At 41.7% G+C, this 21207-nt stretch overlaps 1 protein-coding gene across 4 annotated transcripts in view; it reads left to right on the forward strand.

Moving 5' to 3' along the window:
* Positions 1–21207, forward strand: part of AFDN (afadin, adherens junction formation factor) — a 140746-nt gene that overhangs the window by 43733 nt on the left and 75806 nt on the right. The window contains exons 3-8 of one of the 4 annotated variants that reach the window (XM_082668965.1): positions 165–280; positions 1978–2141; positions 4616–4776; positions 11853–12010; positions 18721–18832; positions 19977–20144. In XM_082668965.1, the coding sequence (XP_082525091.1) occupies positions 165–280; positions 1978–2141; positions 4616–4776; positions 11853–12010; positions 18721–18832; positions 19977–20144 (879 nt within the window). The remainder of the gene's footprint in view (positions 1–164; positions 281–1977; positions 2142–4615; positions 4777–11852; positions 12011–18720; positions 18833–19976; positions 20145–21207) is intronic. The other 3 variants (XM_082668967.1, XM_082668966.1, XM_082668968.1) reach the window with 3 other exon arrangements.

The raw sequence follows: 21207 nt of genomic DNA on the forward strand, positions 1-21207 counted from the left end.
TTGAAACTCTAACTTCACAGTGTGAATTACACTTCAGCCTATCAGTAAATAATCAAGGGAATTAGGTATTTTTGTCTATAAAATGTATCGTGTATCAGAATGTCGCATTGGCTAGTGCCGTTAGCTAACCACGGCTTCTTTCTTTTTCTTTTCATGTTGTGAAGAAGAAAGAAGATTGGATATAGACGAGAAACCCCTTGTTGTGCAGTTGAATTGGAATAAGGATGATCGAGAGGGCAGATTTGTCCTTAAGAATGAGAACGATGCCATTCCTGCTAAGGTGAGGCCTTGGGTCTCGGCCCGTGCTGTGCCTGGCCTGCGTCTGACCGCGTGTCGTGTCGGAGGGGTTCATTCTCTGTTTCGCTTCTCTTCCTGAACTACCCTTTTACCCCTGTCCTGGAACATAATTTAAAAGTAGCCCAGCTTCTCCCTGCTCCATCCTCTGTTTCACTGAATAATCCAAAATATTACTCCTTCCTTTTCAAAGAAGAGTTATGTAAGCTTTTGTTCCTAAGAGACTTAATGTTCAAATCAGCTTCAGGTTTTTTTCCCTAAATTATAAAGTCAAAATAGGTTTTAATAGGACTCAGAAGGGAAAATAAAACTTTAATAACCTATTTATATGTGAACTTCTAGATACAACTTAATAAGGCATATTTAAGACCTTTTTCATGTTATATGTGTAAGGTTAGAAATCAGTAAACTTCCTTGAGTGTCTTTGGATGATGAAATAGAGTGAGTCTAAAACTTTCTCAGGTAGTAGGATGTCTGGAATTCCTGTGCTACTGTTCTTTTTATGTGGAATACTATGAAATATTGATACAATTTTAAAACAATTATAATTCTGTTTTAAGTCAAGTGTCCTCTTACACTAGAATTCAGTATTGACAAGTGATAGCAAATGCAGAGGTTAAGAATATTTTGAGGAAAATCTTGTATTTAATTTTGTGCCCCAGCAGGCTGGGGGGAAAGTACCATTATTTACTTAGGGCAGCAGTTTCCACATTGTCTGTGTCATGTCCTCTGTGTTCCTGTTCCTGCGCTCCAGGGACTTTTATTGCCGTTGTGGCGAACACATGTGATACAAGAGCGGATACGTGTGTGTGTGTGTGTGTGTGTGTGTGTGTGTGTGTGTCCATGTTTTATTTTGTTCCTGCACCATGATTTCAGCTGATGTACCTTTTCACGGAGCCACAGATCCTGTTTGCTGTGTAGTAGAACTCTTCTGGGGTCGGGATGACAGGAGGGTGCTGGGGTAGCTTGCAAGGAAACGGAGATGCTCGCTCACAAAGCAGAAGGCAGTTTTCTTTCCCAATAAGATAATCTTTTATTTTTCTTGATTCTTTACCAGCCAACCTATTAAGTCACATAAAAATAATCTGTCTCTGTGTCATCTGCTGGCAGGCCAAGTTATAAATTAAGAATAAGGAAACGAGTAAGATCTGGAAAAGAAATTAGAAGTTTTTGCACAAACACAGTACTTATAACTTTGCTTCATGAAAGCCAGTTTATTAGGGCTACTCTTAACATTTCTTTTGAAGTTAAAACATATTTAAAGTAGACGATGATTCAAACAGTTATTTCCGTATTTTCATTAGTTTCCTTTTATTTAAGTTACTTCATGTAAATTATTTGGATTTTTATTTATTAAAAATAATAAATAAGCTGGTGTGATTCCAACCCCAGTTTTCTAACTGGGTTTGGATTTTCTTGTGTGTTTGCTTCCTTGGTTATAGTTTTGAATTAAGATACAATTTACACACGGTGAAATGAGATCTTGAATGTGTACGTTTTGATCCGTACACTCACGTAACTGTCGGCCCATCAAGACAAAGAACGTTTCTCACCCCAGACCTTCCCCTGCCCCAGTGGCTCTGTTTCTGGCCGCAGTGTATGAGGTGAAGTTAGCCAAGCCATAGATAGCTTTATGTCATTCTGTGTCATAGCCAGTGTAGTGATAATGTTAACTTTTATCAGAAGGCTCAAAGTAACGGACCTGAAAAGCAGGAAAAAGAAGGTGTTATCCAGAACTTCAAGAGAACTCTCTCAAAGAAAGAAAAGAAGGAAAAAAAGAAGCGAGAAAAAGAGGCAATGAGGCAGGCGTCTGATCGAGACGATAGACCTTTCCATGGGGATGACACGTAAGTTCATTTTGGAAATATTCCTGGTTCTTTGTGTTCTAAGCCCGGTGTTTTTCGTGCAGCAGACCTCATTAAATTACCAAGTAAAGGCCGAAGAGGGTGCGCCTCAGGTAAGTGCGCTGGGGCTCGTGCTGGGTCCTCGGCGTCGAGGGAAGCCGGTGGGGCTCTGACTGAGCTGCACGCGTCGCTCACAGGGCTGGTCTCTCTGTGCGCGCTCTTCCTAAAGATGCGGACTGATGAACAGTATTGCCGTTCCTGGGTAGACTGGGTGCAGGGTGTTCTTCGTCTCTGCCTGGCCTTTCCTTTCCTTTCTGTTGTTTTGGTCCTTAAGGCAGCAGTGGATTCTTAGACACCTCAGGTCCGCTTAACACCTGATCAGAGGTTGGCAAGACCAGTGAGAAAAGCTGGTGTTCGCTTTTCAGGTTCAAATGCACCATCAGGTTCACTCCAGCCCCCGCCAGCCCCCCTTCCTTATTCTCGCACAGCAGCCCCATCACAGGTGTCTTTGCCTGTCTGAAGGGATTTGAGCTTCCGACCTCGGAGCTGAGGGAATAAGGGAAACCGCTGTGTTTCGTTGTAACAGAAAGGACACGTGAGCAGAAGCTGGCCTTTCCTCCTCGCTTGGAGTCTCCTGGCCTCAGTGTCGCCTTGTCAGTTTTCAGTTCAGTTCATTCTCTTATCGTGGTTTCTCTTAGGCCTCTTCCTTGCCTTAGAGTTGACGGCATAGTGTTCTGTTTACAGCTTATTTTAGAAAGTCAGAGTAGATAGATTTGCCAGAAAGGGAAAAGGAGCTGCTTGTCACGTATGAACCCAAAGAGAGCCGTAGTTTGTTTATGCAACACGAATATATGCGCTTCATATATCTATGTAGAGAGTTTTTAAACAAGTATAATCAGTCTTTTGAAACCAGAACTTTTCACATGACATTTTTCCACTAAAATTATATGTATTTCACGTAAATACACAGTCAAAATATATATATGTTCACAAAAGACATACATATTAAATAAATGATTGTGCAGTATTCTATCGTATAGTTTTCCCATAATTCATGAAACCAGCCCTTTTCGTGTATTTGTGGAGAGTTTACAGGGTTTTTTTTGATATTATAAACGATACTCTGGTGAATATCCTTGTTTTTACAATTTTGAGGACTCCTGAATATTTCCTAAGGAAATGCTCTGGAAGAATGGTTCAGAGACCCCTTGGGATGCTTGTGTTGCCAGACAGCCCCTGGAAAGGTCTGCACAGCCCACGGGCCCTCTCGTTTCCATACCCTTAGTACTGCTGAGTGTAACAGAGCAGAGTACGGTCTCTGCAGTATGCGAGACCTTCAATAACTCGAGCTTACTGTATCATTAACAAGGTAGATGTCTCTCTGCACGTTTATTAACCGTTGCTGTTCTGCTGCTGCTGCGGTGACCTCTTCAAGTCTTTTTTCCATTTTTTGGTTGATTCTAAGTGTTGTGTGTGTCTTGAGGATATTAACCATTTGTCAGTGAAGGGAGTTTACTTTAGAGTGGAACTTGAGCCCATTGTAGAGTGCATCCAAATGGATTTAGATATTAATCTGTTAGGCAGAGACGCCTATGGGATACACATGAACTCTTGACTATAGTATTACATAGTAAGGCTCTACTTAGTGTATTTATACAAGAGAAAGAACTTGTATACATAGATTGTTCATATATGAAAAATACCAAGGAAAAGGAGAGTTTAGAACTTAGGCTACAGTTTGTTCTATTTATTTAGTTTATAGGGGGATAAACTATTTGTGTTAAGGAAATGAGCTACTTAAAATGAGTTAAGTTTAACTTATTGATTCGAAGCTTGACTGACTTAATGAAATTATTTTGTGATTTTAAAAATGGCATCCTTAAAGTATATTTATCAAAGTTTAGTCAAGCATATCAATCTTACCTAAATATTTAGTTTTCAACTCATCATTCTATACAGTTGACTCGTTATAGGAACTTACGGAGCAATTTCCTTTTAAAACTTTCGCTTCAAGAGAGTGAATGGTGGTAAATCTCTTAGTTGTTAAAAAATCAGGCTGTTTGAGTTCTTCAAGATTACTGTAATTTGAAGACAGATTTTTACTAAAGTATGTTCAATCCTTTATTTCTAGTGGTTGGAATGTTGTATCCCTCATTTAGTCTATTTTAAGATAACCGTGGTAGAAAGAACTGAAATGTATAATTTATACATTCTAGCTTTATTAATGAATACTCAATAATTAAGTTCTGTAAACTCACTATAAAATTTTAATTATAAATTTCTGCTTGGTTCAGTATTTCAGCTGGTATTGAGAGGAAGTGTATTCTCTATCCCTAGTAATTAACACGTGGTGAATGGTACGCGGCAGAACTGTGTAGGCTAGTAACGTCTGCCATTTTGAGTTTTGTATGATTTCAGTATAATTGTTTCTGATATAAAATTTAAAAAATCTTGTTATTGCCTTTTTCTCCTTACAGCGAAAATTCTCGACTGGCTGCTGAGGTTTACAAAGACATGCCTGAAACTAGCTTTACCCGAACGATTTCTAATCCCGAGGTGGTTATGAAACGACGGAGACAACAAAAACTGGAAAAGAGAATGCAGGAATTTCGGAGCTCAGATGGGCGGCCTGATTCAGGTGCAGACTTTGAATTGTTTTTCTGTTATATTTGTTGTAAAGTCTATTAATTTCATAATCCTTTTTATATATGCATGAGGCCCTGAATAAGTGAAGTTAATGGGCGATGTGACCTGTTCATAGCAAGCGTGTGCCATGTGTGTCTGGTACAAAGTCAGTTTTGCCTTCAATACGTTTAGTTACGTATTTATCCCCAGTATGGCTTTTTTTTTTTTAATTCTGGAAAATGTCAAGTATATACAAAAGAATAGAGATATAATGAAGTTCCCATGTGTTTATTACCAAGCAAGCTTCCATAATTAACACGTTTCATCTCTGCTTCTACATATATTGCTTTCATTCCCAGACTGTGTTATTTTTGAATCAAATCCCAACTTTCTCATTATCTCATCCATAAATATTTTGATATATTTTCCTGAAAGGTAACAATTCTAAAAAAGCAAAAACAAAAATAAAGCAAACCATAGTACCACTATCACATAGAAAAGAATTGACAGTAATTCCTTAAAAATCATCAGGTACCTAGTCATTGTTCAGATTTTCCTGATTTGCCTCAGATAATTCCTTTAGTTGAGTCAGGATACAAATAAAACCTAAATGTTGCATTTGCAATTGGTTAATTTGTCTTTTATGCCTTTCATTCTAAAATCCCCTCTCCTCTCTTGTATCTTAACCTCTCAGTTTGCTTATTTGTTGGTTTGTTTTAAAACCCTAGGTTGAATGTCTTGTAGGTTTTGCTGACGGCATCTTGTTGTGCGGTTTACCGCTGTTTTCCTCTTGTTTTCCTTGACTAGATACAGGTACAGGGTTAGGGTTTTTGGTGGTAGGCGGTGGGACAGGAATATTCACCTTAGTGTCATCCCCAGGTGAGCAGTGGTTTGTAAAATTTTAGTAAGCTCATGGATGTAAAGCTTCTCAATGTTTGTCCATCTTTTGCGGTTATTGTCGTCTGATTCTTGAATGGTGGCTTCGAGCCAGCGGGGCTGTCTTCCAGCTGGCACCCGGGTCTGTGACATGGCCCAGTGATCTCGAGAGCTTCCCTGGAGGATAGGATGTCTGCTCACCTCGTGCTTTCCTGCCCCGGCCTAGGAGTCAGCTCTTCCTCGGAGGAATCCTGTTCCTTTTGCTGGGATAAGTGTCTGGTTACTAGGAGCACTCTCTGTTACTGGTTAGTCTTTACTTCTAAGCCTGTTTAGTGGACAGAGCTTAGGAAATATGTGGTTTTTTACTACTTGGATTTTAGAAAATCTGGGTGTCTTTTCTCTAAAGGTAAAATTCTTCCCTCCTAAGAACAATAGAATAATTATTAACAACATAATTATATTAATCAGGTATAATACCAAAATCAAAATAGGGCTATTATTAATACCAATATGATACTGAAAACATTTTGTTTAAGCGTCTTGTGAAATCTGTGCTGTTTGAAATCGCACATTCGATTCCTGTGTATGTGATTGTATACCCGCGTGGATTTATACTGAGGTTTGTTTTATTTTACTTTTGACTTTGAAGGTTTGCTTCTTTAAAATGTAGTGTTGTTTAACAGTTTCTAAGTCAAATCTGCAAAACAAGGTACGTTTAGAGAAGTCCAGCTTTTTTGTCCCTGTGGACCCCTTGAATCAAAGGCAACATCCTGTACACATGTCCCACCGTGCTGTTTCCTGGAGATCACCCTGTATTTCTGAGGGAAATAAAGGTTAAAACGAGAAGTTAAAACACATGACTACTCTGTGAGCTATAAATTGGTTTTGTGTATTTTTAGCTATTTGATATAAAACTTTTATTTGTAATTAACCTCTAATTATACTCAGCAAGTAAAGTGGTTTTACTTGTTAAAAAATAATAGCATAATCATTTGTTTCAAAAACAATCCTTGTATTAGAAGGCTGTATCGTCGATCCAGCCTTTCCTAAGAATGTCTGACCTGGTAAGTCATCGCCTCTGCGGCTCTGTTGTAGCGCTGCGCTCCTGCTGGCTCACGCACGAGTTTTAAGGTCTGAGTGCTGGGACTGGCGGCTTTTCTCTGGAGCCGGGTTTATAGCAGTTTTGGTTGGGAAGGTTGCTTAATTGTGGGCCCATTCTCTCGGCTCCAAGGCTGAGTCAAAGGGTGTTAGTCCCTATCCAGACCCTCTTATTATCCGATATGTTTATGTGGCAGCAGGTGGGATCTGTCAGGGGAAGCTGTGCTCACACTCGCGTCACACTCGTGGGAGCAGCGTTATCCTCTTATTTTATTAGTGGTCCCTCTTCCCTTACCTCCATTCATGAGGTAGTCTGTGGACCGTGGTTCTGAAATGCATGGTTGCTTGATTCTGCCCACTTGACAGAAATTGCTGTGACCCATTTCTTGTGAGCTTGCCCAGAGCTTTGTGTTAGGGGGGCGTGTCATACAGCACCAGCCAAGGTGGGAGCCGGCCCTGGGACCTGGTTGTCTCTCCAGCATCACGGGTTTGCTTTGACCCTTAGTGCCTGTATGAACTGAGTCTCAATTATATGTTTCATGGGAATTATAGTATCGGTGATTCAAAAAAACTAGGACACTGAGAGACTTACTAGTTCTGTAAATAATTTGATAGATGGCTTTTGAGACCTAAATGATTATCTGTTTGTATATATTGTGTCTTGTTCAATCAGGAATTGAAAAAGACAAGAAAAAGAAAGTAAGGAGAAAGGAGGGAGAAACTACAGAGGTGAGGAAGGAGAAATGTAGTAAAAGTTTTAGAAAGGACGAGAGGAATGCTCAGGGGTACCTGCCACGTGCTAACCACGCTTCCGACCACGGGAAGGAGTCTGGCATCGTTATGGAAGTAACTTCCTCAGTGACCCCTTGAGGAATATTCAAGTATAGGCTCAGGGGTATGTGAGTCAGACTAAGGAGAGCTGGCTTAGAGTGTGAGTTTTTATAAGTAACTTAACAAAATCTTTTTATAAAAAGTATGTCTTTAATGTGGGTCAGGATGCAACATTATATATGTTGTTAAGATAAAGCAGGAAGCTTTTTTTTTCTTTTTTTTTTGCGGAACGTGGGCCTCTCACTGTTGTGGCCTCTCCCGTTGCGGAGCACAGGCTCCGGACGCGCAGGCTCAGCGGCCATGGCTCACGGGCCCAGCCGCTCCGTGGCATGTGGGATTCTCCCGGACCGGGGCACGAACCCGTGTCCCCTGCATCGGCAGGTGGACTCCCAACCACTGCGCCACCAGGGAAGCCCTAAGCAGGAAGCTTTTTGCAGGTAACTTCAGCCTGTGTCCCCAGAGATCCATATTTATTTTCCTGTGCCATTGGGGGTCCTTTGATGGAAGTATTTGGTATGATCTGTTAATAAACTGCTGAAAGTTTTAAGCTAGGGATTGAGAACGCTTTCAGTTAGCCCAGGCCTCCAATCTGGAGCGGTTACTCTGAGAGCAGAATCTAGGGTTGATTTGAGGGAATTGTGGTCAGAAGCAGGTGTCCCCCTTCAAAGGCTCGTGTGGCCCCGGAAGGACCGAGTCTCTGAGCTCAGTCGGGGACAGTGGTCATGAAGAGAGAAAAGCGGGAGCAATGTTAAGAGAGAATGATCGGGAAGCAGCGCCAGCCTGAGTTTTCTGAGGAGAGGAGGCCTTCCGGATGCCGCCCTGCCTTGAGCAGGATGGATGTGGGTCTGGGTGAAGGAGCATCCGGAGGGGAAGACGGGCTTCGTCTGTGTGTCTTGGGAGGGGCCGGCGTGGTGTGGGGGTGCCTTTAGGCTGCCAGCTCGGTGGCTGAGTGCTAGTCAGCGGTGCCAGGTGGAGAGAAAGATTCGGGAGCAAGCTGTTCTTGGGATGCAGCATCATGGGCATGGAAGAGATTTGGTGGAGGTAGGAAGTATACCGGTAATACACGGCCATTGTTGAGCAGTAGGCCAAGACAACAGGAACAAAACCCCAGAGAATTAGGAGAAGAAACAGCAAAACACCCATTGGAGTAGAGCTTGTCTGTTACAGGGATGGTTGGGTGGAAGGAACATTTTTCTGTACAAGCTCCTAGGAAACCCTAAAAAACTGGATACTGTTGGCAGAATAGCTGTTTGTGGTTAATATTAATGCAGTCAAATATAGTAAGTTCAAGTGTTCTGTTGGTTTTTAATAAACAACTTAGAAAACGATATCCTTATAACCTACTGAGGCTGTTAGCTTAGCGCTTAGGTTGGTGAAGAATGTTGTCACGGGTGGGTAAGGTTCCCTGAGAGTAACAGCCAAGTCTGTAATTTTCCTGTCTTGTTCGCCCGAGCGTTGGTTCCCCAAGTTCTGATGACCTACTTAAAGAGATCTGACTCACTTCACAGTGGATCAGAAGTCATAACTTGTAACAAGCCTTGGCCCCAGAGCTCATAAAGTATTTTTAACACTCAGACGTATTTACTTTCTTGATGTCTTCCAAGTATAATTGACCTCAGAATGCCCTTGGGAGTCAGCCCTTCTGCCTCAGTTTTCTTGTGGACAGCAGTCTTGGAGCTGTGGAGTGCTAGGACACGGACTCTGGAGCTGGGTTCCGGTAGGGACCCTTGTGTTCCGTGGGCCACGCTTTCTTCATCTTCTGAATAGGGGAATCATCCTCCCTTAATTTTAGAACTGAAATGTATATTTATTTATACAAACAGATTTTAGTCGATGGTAGAATTTTAAAATGTTAGCTTTTCTTCTATCTCCCCTTCCTTAGGAAATTGGGAGGTATGTATTTCTGTTGTGATGATACTATGGTATTATGCTTGTAAACTAAAAACCTCTTAAATTAGACTGTATCCAGTCAGTTACTTATTAATCTGTCCATGGATGTCGGTGGAGTGTAGGTCCTCTCTGCTGTTGTGTTACTGTCAGTTCCTCCCTTTATGTCTGCTAGTACTTTATGTAGTTAGGTGCTCATGTATAGGGTGCATATATATGAACTGAGTGTTCCTGTATTTATCCCTTTATCATTATATAATGCCCGTCTTTGTCTTTTGTTATAGACTTTGCTCCGAAGTCTGTTTTGTCTGATAGGAGTATTGCCACCCCCATTTTCTTGTCATTTCTGCTTGCATGAAATAAATATCTTTTTCTTTCCCCTCGCTTTCAGTCTGTATGGGTCATTAGCTGTGAAGTAAGTTTCTCGTAAGCGGCGCATAGGGGCTTCTGGTTTTTTATCCAATCATCCATCCTGTTTTTTGACTGCAGCATTTAGTCCATTGACATTTGAAGTAATTATTGATAGCTGTGTACTCACTGCCATTTTAGGACTTGTTTTCTGCTAGTTTTTGTACTTCTCTGTTCATGTCTTCTTTCTGTTTCTTCCCTTGTATTTTGATGATTTTTCTTAGTGGTACCTGTTTTTTTGTTTCTAGTTTTTGTGTGTTTATTGTAGGTTTTTGATTATTGGGTGCCATGGGTTTCATATATGTTGATCTGTATCTACTTGTGGTAAACTAGTAGTCATTTAAGTGCAGACACATTGTAAAAGATCTGCATTTTTTACTTCCCTCCCCTGCACTTTGTGTTTCTGATGTCATATTTTATGTCTTCATGTTGTTGTCTTGTTTGTTTTCTCCCCCTGATTTCGACCCTGCAATCAGGTTACAAGCTGTTTGGAGCCTAGGACGATGACCAGCTCATGCTGTGTCCTCAGCGTTGGGACGGGCGGTGTAGGGGGACCTTATAATCCCTGTGAGTTTGTAGACAGCCTGACCCCTGGCCTGTGTCAGCAGGTCCGCGTTCTAATACCAGCCTGGGCTTGCTGGTTCTTCTTTTTTTTTTTTTTTAACATCTTTATTGGAGTATGATTGCTTTACAATGGTGTGTTAGTTTCTGCTTCATAACAAAGTGAATCAGTTATCCATATACATATGCTCCCATATCTCTTCCCTCTTGTGTCTCCCTCCCTCCCACCCTCCCTATCCCACCCCTCCAGGCGGTCACAAAGCACCAAGCTGATCTCCCTGTGCTATGTGGCTGCTTCCCACTAGCTACCTTACGTTTGATAGTATATATATGTCCGTGCCACTCTCTCACTTCATCCCAGCTTACCCTTCCCCCTCCCCGTGTCATTGCTGATTATTCTTAAAAGACCAGTGTTATTTTATTGTAGTCAAGTTGTCATAATGCAGTGTGTGCCAGACTTGTTGAAAAAGAGGGTGTGAGAAACATTCAGTAGCCAGAGTAACTGCATTTGAATTCAGAAGAGGCAAAAAGGAGTCATAGAGATTTAGAATTTGCTTCAAGAGATCCACAGATGTTTAATCTAGCTCTTTAACGTAAAGGTGAGCAGAGGAAGTCGGGAAGCCTCCCCGAGGTCCCACATAGCATGGGGATGTGGCACCTTGCCTGAGTTGCCTACCTGCCCCCAGTAGTCTTTCAGCTAGACTTAAGATTTTAGGGCTTAAAAATCTTAGATCATAAGTAAAAAGCAAATTATGACACCAAAAATGTCAGTAATATAGCATATGTAGGATTGCATTAAAAAGAAATATACAGACAAAAAGAAAAGCTGAGGATCCACATTGCTCTGCCCTAGTTGACTTTTTTCCCTCCCGAATGAGTTCACAGCTAGAAATGACATTCTGGTTTGCAGCACCTGGAAATGTAGATAGAGCCCAGTGCTTTGGTGACAGGTTCCTTATGAAATGTCTTTGGACTCCAGCACCTGAAGTATCCTGATTTCTGGTTCACTTTTTTAAAAAACTGAGTTATTTAGTGGGATTAATATTGTTTGGGGTTTTTAAGTTTCAGATTGTTGGTCAGGAAGTAGCGGAAGTGGGGAAAGTAGATGTCTAACGCTGTGTAGGTAAGGAAGTGAGAAGGCAGTCAAAGCAAGAGCAGCACTTGGAAGAAACTCCGGGGTTTCTTCCCTTTCTGTCCTTTCCCCACAGTGGAAATCAGTTCGTCATTATAAAAACTGCACGGGCTTGAAGGGAGGACAGAAACAGCCTAGTCACACAGAATTACTCGCCCTGTCTAGCACAGGATCACTGGGTCGGCATGTCCCTGCCAGTGTGTGTCACCTACCAGGAAGTGGGGATAGAATTCGTATACAGATCTCTGGTATTGGAATAAAAGTTGTGATCAAAGATGTCACAATGTTTTTTGCAGGTGGAACATTGAGAATTTATGCAGATAGTTTAAAACCAAATATTCCCTACAAGACGATCCTGCTGTCTACCACAGATCCTGCAGACTTCGCTGTGGCTGAAGCTCTAGAGAAGTACGGTCTGGAGAAAGAAAATCCTAAGGATTATTGCATCGCCCGCGTGAGTACCTGCCACGTCGGTACTTCCCCATATTACACGTGCTAGAACTTTGCATTTAAATGGAAAGATATTCTTTAAATGAAGTTAAACTTAGGCTGAATTTCTCCACACTGTATCACTTAGAATCTGGTAAACCGAAACCATGTGTAAATGTATATAAGAAACAACATTCTCCTTTCCATTACAAAAGTAATCTGTGTTCCTGCTGTAAACTAAGAAAAGTATAAAAAGGCAAATGGAAGAAAGTCCTCTGTAGTTCTAATACCAAAGGATAAGCGCCATTAACATTTTGATGTATATCCTTCCAGTTTTTATTTTGCATATCTATAGGTGACAATTTTATTTTAGTAAAATCTGCTTTAATGATTTTTTTCTTAGGGTTTTTACTAAGATGTATCATAACGACCCAACTTTAAATAAATCTTGGTTTGCTGTTCATCATCAACCGACATTTGGCTGATAGGTTTAGTAGTCATCCGTAATTTCTTGGAGATAAAGGGTGTATCTTTGACCCCAGTACTCAAGAAATACAGTGAAATTTTATGCCTCAGAGTTGAATTGGTGACGCTAAGTAAAATCAAGCAGATTTTCTCTTCTAAGACAAACTTTTTGGAAAATTATTAACCTTTAAGTCAATCACAAGTATGTAATAACTTCTTTATACCCATTATTTCTCTGTCAAAATCTCATTGGAAGTAGATTTTTTTAAGAAGATATCCTTCTTTCTCTCATCTTAGCAATTGATTATTAAATAATGGAAGTGTGGTTACTTGTTTTAGTTCTTGCCCTCGCCAAGATTATTGAGAAATAATTAAAGTACAAGGTATTACATGTATTTAAAGTTTATAACACCATCGGCTTGGGCCTGCAGCACAGTGAACGTTTCCTTCACCTTCAGGAGTTTCCTTGTGCCTCGTGGTATTTTTGTGTTTCATTGTATGGACACGTCACACTTTGTTCATCCATTCACCTGTTAGAATTTGCCTTGTTTCCAGTTTTCAGTTTTGGGCTCTTACAGTAAAACTGCTGTGAGCATACATGTGCAAGTCTTCTCACAGAAGTACTTTTTTTCTTGAGTAAATACTCAAGTGAACGGCTCCGTAGGAGGCATATGTGTAACTGTTAAAGAAACTCTTTCCCACCTGAGTATGCCATTTGCATCCCCACAGTCATGTATGAGATGCCATTGCTCTGCCCCTCACCCATGCTTGGTTTGGTCAGTCATTTAAACTATTAGACATTCTGATGGGTGTAGTTGTATCTCATTGTGGAGGAAATTTGAGTTTTCCTGATTATCTGTATACATGTCAAGTCCTGTGTATGATACATGTACTGTGAATATTTTTTTCCCCGTCTGTGGCTTGGCTTTTCATTTTTAAGATGGTATCTTTCCGTGAGGAACAATTTATTATTTTGTTAAGTCCAGCTTGTTAACTTCTTAGTGCTCTGTACTTTCTGTATGAGAATTCGCTTCCTCCAAGGCTGCAGACACTTGTACCTATATTTTATTTTAGAAGTTTCATAGTTTTAGGTCTTAACATTTGGGTCTGTGTGTTCCATTTCAAGGTGACATTTGTGTATGGTGTGAGATTAGGGTCGATGCTCATTTTCTTCTGTACAGATACAGAAAAAAAGACTTTATTTTCTCCCACTGAGTGCATTGGCACCTTGTTGAAAATCAGTTGGCCATATATGTTTGGTTCTATTTCTGGAATCTTCTGTTTCATTTGTATATCTTATATCTTTTCACCAACACCAAACTGTTTTGATTACTGTGGATTTATGGTGAGTCTTAAAATCATATAAAGTCCCAGTTTTGCTTTCTCCTTTTGCTTTTAAAAAATTGCTTTGGTTATTCTAGGTTATTTGCATTTACAAATAAATTTTAGAATCAACTTATCAATTTCGACATAAAACCTGCTGGAGTTGTGACTGGGTTTGCATTAACTCTGCACATGAATCCGAATGCTAACAGTGTTCAGTTTTCCAGGCTGTGGACAGAGTGAGTGGTCTTCTGTAAGCTCTCAGCAGTGGTTTCTAGTGTTGCTACAGAGAGAATTAAATAAAAGGCCTTGCTTGAGTTTTATGGCTTTTTTCTTTTTGCTGAAAAGCTGAGACTTTATATTCGGTTGGAAAAACCATTTGGTAGATGTGTAATTTTATGAATAAAGTTCAATTTTCATTTGAAAATAGATGAGAAAACAGATGTTTTGATTCCACTGAGATGACAATAAAGGATAAAGCCCTGTGGGAGTGCACGAGAACAAAGAGAGTGAGCGAAGGGGCCAGCAGAGCAGTTGTAGATGAGAGTCTGAAGAAGTGGGTGGGTTGTATCTAAGTTGCTGGACCTGCAGAGGGGGCAGCCGAGGGGAAGCGCGCAGCTGCCTGTCTCCCAGCGCCTAGCGGACTCCGGCATGAGGGGCTCTGGCACGTTCTGAGGCAGCATTGAAAATTGGGCTGAAAACAAATTGGGTGGAAAGTTTTTATAAGCAGTAGTAGCCTCCAGCAGACTGCCTTCCCATCCAGCTACTGCGTCGTCTCTCCATCCGAAGGCCAGAGTAAAACCGCTGGGGGAGGAGGCCTTGGCTTTGGGGGTGACTGGCATAGCAGGGTCTTTACCACAAGCAGGAGGATGGAGGGGAAGGCTGTACCCAGAAGATTGAAGGATTCCTCCCAGAAGGCACTTTCTGGTCAGAGAAGAAAGATCTGTATGGAAACTGACCTTTGGACGTCTGGTCCAGCAGCCGTCCTCGCCGTTACCGTCAGCTTTCCTGTGACTCGTTGTCAGTGTGAGTGGACGGCCCAGACTCAGTAGACATTTGCAAATGCCTTTAAAATGAAAGACAGACCGACACAGACAGATCAGAGAATCTGGAGATCCAAGAGACAAAGCAGATGGAGTGTGGGAGAGCTAAGAGACTCGGCGGATGGTGCATCCGGAGCACAGTGAGGAGAAGCGTGCGGGGGCTCCTAGGGATTGAAAAGCCCAGGTAAATGAGGGGTGGGGGCAGAATGTCAGTGGAGGGATGAAAGAGCAAGTGGAGGAAATCTGCCGGAGGACAAAAAGAGAGGGGCTCCGGAATTTAGATTATCGGTGCAGAATATCTTAACATTTAGCCCAAGGAGGACCAGGTAGAAAAAGCAACAGGAAATGGAGAGATAGACGTTACCAAAGAAGCAATGCTAGACCATCTCCCAGGACTGAAGGATTTGAGTCTCTAGGTTGAAAAGGCCCACTAACTAATGGGACAGTTGCTTTGAAAAAGGCCCAAACCAGGGTGTAGTGAAAGTGCAGGAAACTAGAGAAAAAGAGAGGGTAATGATCGCAAAGAAGCAGGTTCAGGGCTTGTATAAAGGGTTGGGGGGCACAGTTGCAGCAGTCACTTCAGCAGTAGCCGTGGACTCTGGAATTCAGGGGAGCGGCACTTCCTGATGCAGAGGGAACCAACTTCTAGCCATACCCTCGGTCAGGCGCCGGGCGGCTGGAATAAAGACGTTTTAAGACACACACGGCAAAAATCTACCACCCACGCAGCCTCTCTCAGTAAGGTGCTGGAGGACATTCTCCAGCAAAATCGTGGTGTAGGCCAAGAAAGAGAAAAACAGGGTGTCGCAGAACGGGCTCTAGCACAGCAGAAGGGCGTCCCCAGCGACGGGGAAGGAGCGTCTGGGGGTCGCTGTGTAGCCATCCTCTGCGGCACCTGTTTCAGAGTGGAGGTGATGTCTGAGATGGAAAATATTCTTTAGAAGTACGGTGGTAAATATTAGTTTTAACGTCAAAATAAACAAATAGTCAGTAAATTCCTGAGTGTATTTCTGTAAAAACGTTTTTCCCGTGTCGTGTGTTATAGCAATAAACTGAATACTCATCGCTTAAGGAATACTTTGAATACCTTGTCATTATGAAACATTTTGAGTTAGGCCAATACCAGTTGACTCAGACGTACTTACATTTTAAACAATACCCTAGTTTTGGAAAAACAGTCACCATACAATAAAACCAAACAACAAAATTCTGTGTGTATGTATACGTGAGCACCAAGAAAGGTACATGCATAGGAAGAATACACACCAGCTTAACTGCCTACATGAGGGGAGGGAGAGGAACAGGAGACTTTAAAATGTTACATGTGATCAAGCCATGCACCTTCTTATGTAAAAAAAAAAAGCATAATTATAGAAAGCATGATCAGGAAAATACACTTATTGTCTCACAGATTTTTGTCCCCTCCTCCTTATGCTTTTCTGTATTTGAGTTTTTTGCGTTGAGCCTGTGTTATGTAGAATCAGAAGGAAGGACAGCAGAGCTCATTTCACTGTGGGGTGGAGGAAGGTAGATGGATGCTCGTGAGTATTTGCTTTTTGCTGCGCCTTTTCTTTCTTTTGGTCTTATTAGAAAGAGACTGAAAACCCGCCTTACTTTGGGGAGGGAGGGGCTGGGAGGGCGAGGTTGGGAGGATAGGTCATCGGGATAATCACGCATTCTCTCCAAAGGGAAAGAACCTGAGATTCAGGCCACGCTGGGCGTTTTCCTCCTGCAGGTGAGTTTGAGACAGGGGGACCCTGTTGTCATGATGGCTCCGTTGCTTTCCTGCTTGGGAGAAATAGCAGGATGGAGCAAGCATTAGTGTATGTATGGAAAATATATTTACACCTAAAGAATAATTGTGTCCATGGATTAATGGTAGATTTTGATACACGTTCCTCATAGTTTTGGTTAATAACTGCTGTAAAAAGTGTTCTTAGGATAAAACCAGTAAGACAGCGGTGTAAATAGGGTCTGCATTGCTAAACAGAGGGCTGGCCCTTCTCCAGCTGGGTCCCTGTCAGGCTGTGAGCGCAAGGGCAGGAGCTTAGCTACCGCTGCCGAACACTTGGGATTGCTCAAGCGCTCGCCAGGGCAGCGTTAACTTTTAAGTGTATATAAATCCATTAAATAATTCTCAGTTCCATAAAGGTGCATTTGATAGGGTGTGTGGTAGTGAACTTTATAACAGTTTTTTCCTTTCTTTAATTTCTGCCGTGTTTTTACTGATGAAAATCAGAAAGTGAAAGAACACCTTAACCAGGGCATGAAGTTATTGGGCTTTTCCTGAGGGTCCCTTTTGAGATCACTTGATGATTTCTTCTGAGGGTCGCCTAGTTTTGGTTTTTATTCCTCTCTGTTCTTGCGCATTTTCTTTCGCAAGCTTCAGGAGGATAAATTAGGAGTTGATTATTGTTTTAGCCTTGAGATGGAAGTCCTTTGTTTCCTTGCCGTCTCATCCATCATGTAGTATGTAGCCCTTTCATATTCATTCATTCATCTGTTATACCTACTCAGTGAATTAGTCAGTAAACATGTAGGTTCCTCTTATTGGTTAGATACTGTGCTGGGATGCAAGAATAAGAGCTGCCTTCAAGAGGTTACAGTACAGGGAGACAGAGAGTCCGAGAAAGAAGTGCAGGCAAGGAGCTCGAAATTAGAACGGAGGTCAGAGCAGGCTCCCTGGAGGAGTTGTACTTGGGCTGGGAGGTGAGAGGGCACGCTAGCTAGACCCGAAAGCTGGGGACGGGCCTTTGAGGCACAAGGGATCGTGGAAGCATGAGGTTTCGTGGCCCAGTCGAGAATTCGGAGAAGTTCTGTGTGACTGGATCTATGAGGATACGTGACAAAGACTGCGACTTAAAGAGATGAGTGAGGGTCAGGTCCTGAAGCAGTGTGTGTTCCAAGCCCACTGTACTACATGTAATACAAGACGCTGTGAGGAAAGGTTGGTTACTTTAGCATAAGGGTGTGTTGTAATAAACTTGTCTTTTTGGGGTAATTTGCAGCAGTGCGGAGCAAAGTTTTACAGTTCTGTGGAAGTCTAACCCATCTGGTCTATGCACACGATGATCTAATTGGGAGTGAGGTCTGTTAGGGTGACGTTATTACAGGAACTCCAGGCTGAAAATAATTCTCAGGTGCCAGTGCCTGGCTTCTCCTGTTTTCTGTAACCGTGTTTCAGTTGGTGCGAGCGGTGGGGCAGAAGTCAGCGGGGGGTCGGAGACAGAGCCCTGCGGCCGCTTGTTCTGTTCTCTGAGTTACAGAGAGTTTTCTCGAATGATTGAGAAAAGTCGTTTGCTGTAAAACATAGAATAAAGAGTAATCCAGTGTTACAGATTTTTGAGTGTGGTGAATGCAGTATCTTAAAGCATTTGTTGAATGAACGGCCCAGTAATACGTCTAAATGATCTGATTAAAATTTAATCATAAAAACGAATTTTCTACAAGAAAAAGAAAGCTAATCTCTTGTGTGGTTATGTGATGGTTACACCCTAAAAGGTTACCTGTTAGATGAAACTCCACACTAAAACGTTTGGTTATGAAAGATGGGTCCTGCAGTCCCCTTTCCCGAAGGCACTACGCACAGGTTGACTGTCGCGTGCAGTCTTTCCAAAAGAGAGTTTGTCAGAAAGCAGACTCAGGCTAGTATGGGCCGGGGAGCCGGGCGCAGCGCAGAGAAGCAGGGGAAGGAAGACGGTCCGGCTGGCTGGCCAGGCTTTCAATTGGAAACTATTTTCCGTCACTTCTGTCAGTGTTCTTGAGAATTGTTCATTGTGTTTGACCAATTCAGTTCTATCTACAGTGACTTTTTTATTTCCTCAAAAACAATACATTCTTTCTTTTACATACCTGCTAATTCACTTTTCGGGTGTAGTCACAGCTCGTTGTTCTTCCCTCCCAGGTGGTGCTTCCTCCTGGGGCCCAGCACTCTGATGAGACAGCTGCTGAAGAAATCATCCTTGATGACGACGAGTGTCCTCTACAGATCTTCAGGGAGTGGCCGAATGACAGAGGTGAGGAGTAATCTTACTTGTCCAAGACTTACCTCTGTGATGCGTCACACTCCGACTTGAAATATTAGTCGTTTAACTTACTGGAAGGTGTAGGAAGGTGCGCGTGGCAGTCTTTTGAGGGCTGTTTGCTGTGCAGGTTTCTGCCCCCTTCTTGGACTTGCTGGGTGGTTCCTAGGGGGTCCCCGCATCCTGAGGGCCGCTCTCTGCTGGTGGGTCTAGTGGGAGACCTGGCACAGACCGTTTTGTGGCAGCAGGAGCACCGTGTCCTGAAGAAGCTGGACTTCAGCCCCGTGTCAGGACGTGGGAGGTGGGTGTCTGTCAGCAGCGGGATCCTTTCCCTGCCGACCAGATGGACTGGTGATGTTTGGACAGATTTGTTGTGATAGGGAAAATAGCCTTCAACCCTAAATACCGTCTAGTAATTTAGTCATTTCATATAATGAATCCAGACTTTTCACTATCGAAACGATTTCTCCTAATTACGTCAAAGCAGTGAGGGTTTAAAGGTATGTTTTTTATGAAATAGAGTTTTCTTGCTTTCAGATACACATCTTAAGCTACCTGTCGCTCTGTGGAGGGCCTTTGCATTAATAAAGACATAAAAACTGACTGCCAGTCACATCTGAGTGTAGACCGCGAGTTTTAAACATACACTTGCTTAGTACCTTTTCTCGACAGTATAAAGCTAAACTTTATTAAAGTCAGATTGCTTTGAATTCTGAGTTAATTCGGTTGAATTAAATAAGATCAGGTTAACTAAGAATGTATGTGTAGTTGTGTGCGCATGTGCTATTACATGTGTGTATGAGTGTATTTATTGATCATAGGGTTCTTTACCAGTAGAAACATTCATTTATTCTGAAACTGGAGTGTTGTCTTTCATGCATGTGATATGCTTGGGAGGGGGTTAATTTAAAATAATTTTTGGAAATTGCTTGCTAGAGTTTTCAAGAACATGTCAAGAGAGTAGTATTTCCTCTGTTGAGGGAAAGTGTAAATTGGGTAGAGCTTTTGCTTAATTATTCCCTGGGAGATGTTATTAAATTACATTTTCTTGATAAATCTTTGAACAGTTGATTGCCAGTCAGCTGGCCGTCTACACTCACTTGAGTCTGGTTGCTAATTTACAGTGTTACTGTTCTAGGGATTTTAGTCTTTCAGCTGAAGAGGAGGCCACCAGACTACATCCCAAAGAAAAGCCAGAAGCACATGGATGGGAAGCCGCTGCACGGGAAGGAGCGAGTTGATGGGTCTGGCTACGGCGCTGCACTCCCACCGGAGAAACTGCCCTACCTCGTAGAGCTGAGCCCAGGTGAGAGGTGTTACCAGTGTACATTCTCAGCTTTACATGTTGTTCTTTTTAATGAATGTTATTTTAATCGGTCTTTCTTTTGACTGACAACCTTTTTAAGATCATTTATTTAAAAAAGTAACCATCATAAGATGGTATTCATTAAAAAAACAAAAACCCTTAATTAAGGTTATAGGATATGTATATCTATATGTATATGCATTAAAATATGTATATGCATTAAAAATAAACTTCACCTGCACAGAAATAAATACTGAAAAACAAAATTTTAGTGAATATAGAGAATTTAAGAAGTTTAAATGATTTACTCCCTTTTAAATTTTTTTTCCAAAATAACCCTGTAAAATACTTAACTACTAAAAATGAGAAGCTGAAATGTAGTCCTCTTAGGACAGACGTCATGGAGGCAGGTGTGTGTGTATTTATCACACTGTTGCTTCATGTATGAACAGTGTCAAAAGAATATTTGTAAATTTAATTACACCTAAGAAGTCCACCTGTAAGAGGAGCGACATTTGCTTAGTTTTAAAATTATAATAGACTAAGTTTGTGTTCACGTTAGCCTTCTAAATATTTCGTTTGTTGAGCTCTCCTCTCTTAAGCTAAAGCTGTTGTTATGACTTAGCCATCAGGTAGAGAGATACATTGACATTCTTAAGGAAATGTTTTATACGCGCGCGTCGTATGTAGTGTACGTATTTGTACGCATATTTAATATATGTGTGACACGTTTGTTTACTGTTCAGCTGAACTGTATCATTTCTTATTTATTTGGTTAAAATGATGGTATGTGACCTTTATTGTAAAATGCTGTGAAGAACAGAGCATTGTCCCTCCCACCCAGAACTGCTTTTTAAATAGAGCTCAGTAAGTAATTATAGAAAAAGTGAGCTAAAAACAGACTGGTTATGTAGATAATCTGTGTTTCCTTGGGCGGCAATTATGTTTTTCTCCTTGATTCCTGAGTATTTATTTTTGTTTACAAGATTATAACTAATGATTAGATGTGGCACTTGTGGTCCAGGGGTCTCCATGGCACAACTGGGTTGTGTTATATTGGTAC

Source organism: Grampus griseus (genome assembly GCF_964374135.1).
Source record: "Grampus griseus genome assembly, chromosome: 13".
NCBI classification, from domain to species: domain Eukaryota; kingdom Metazoa; phylum Chordata; class Mammalia; order Artiodactyla; family Delphinidae; genus Grampus; species Grampus griseus.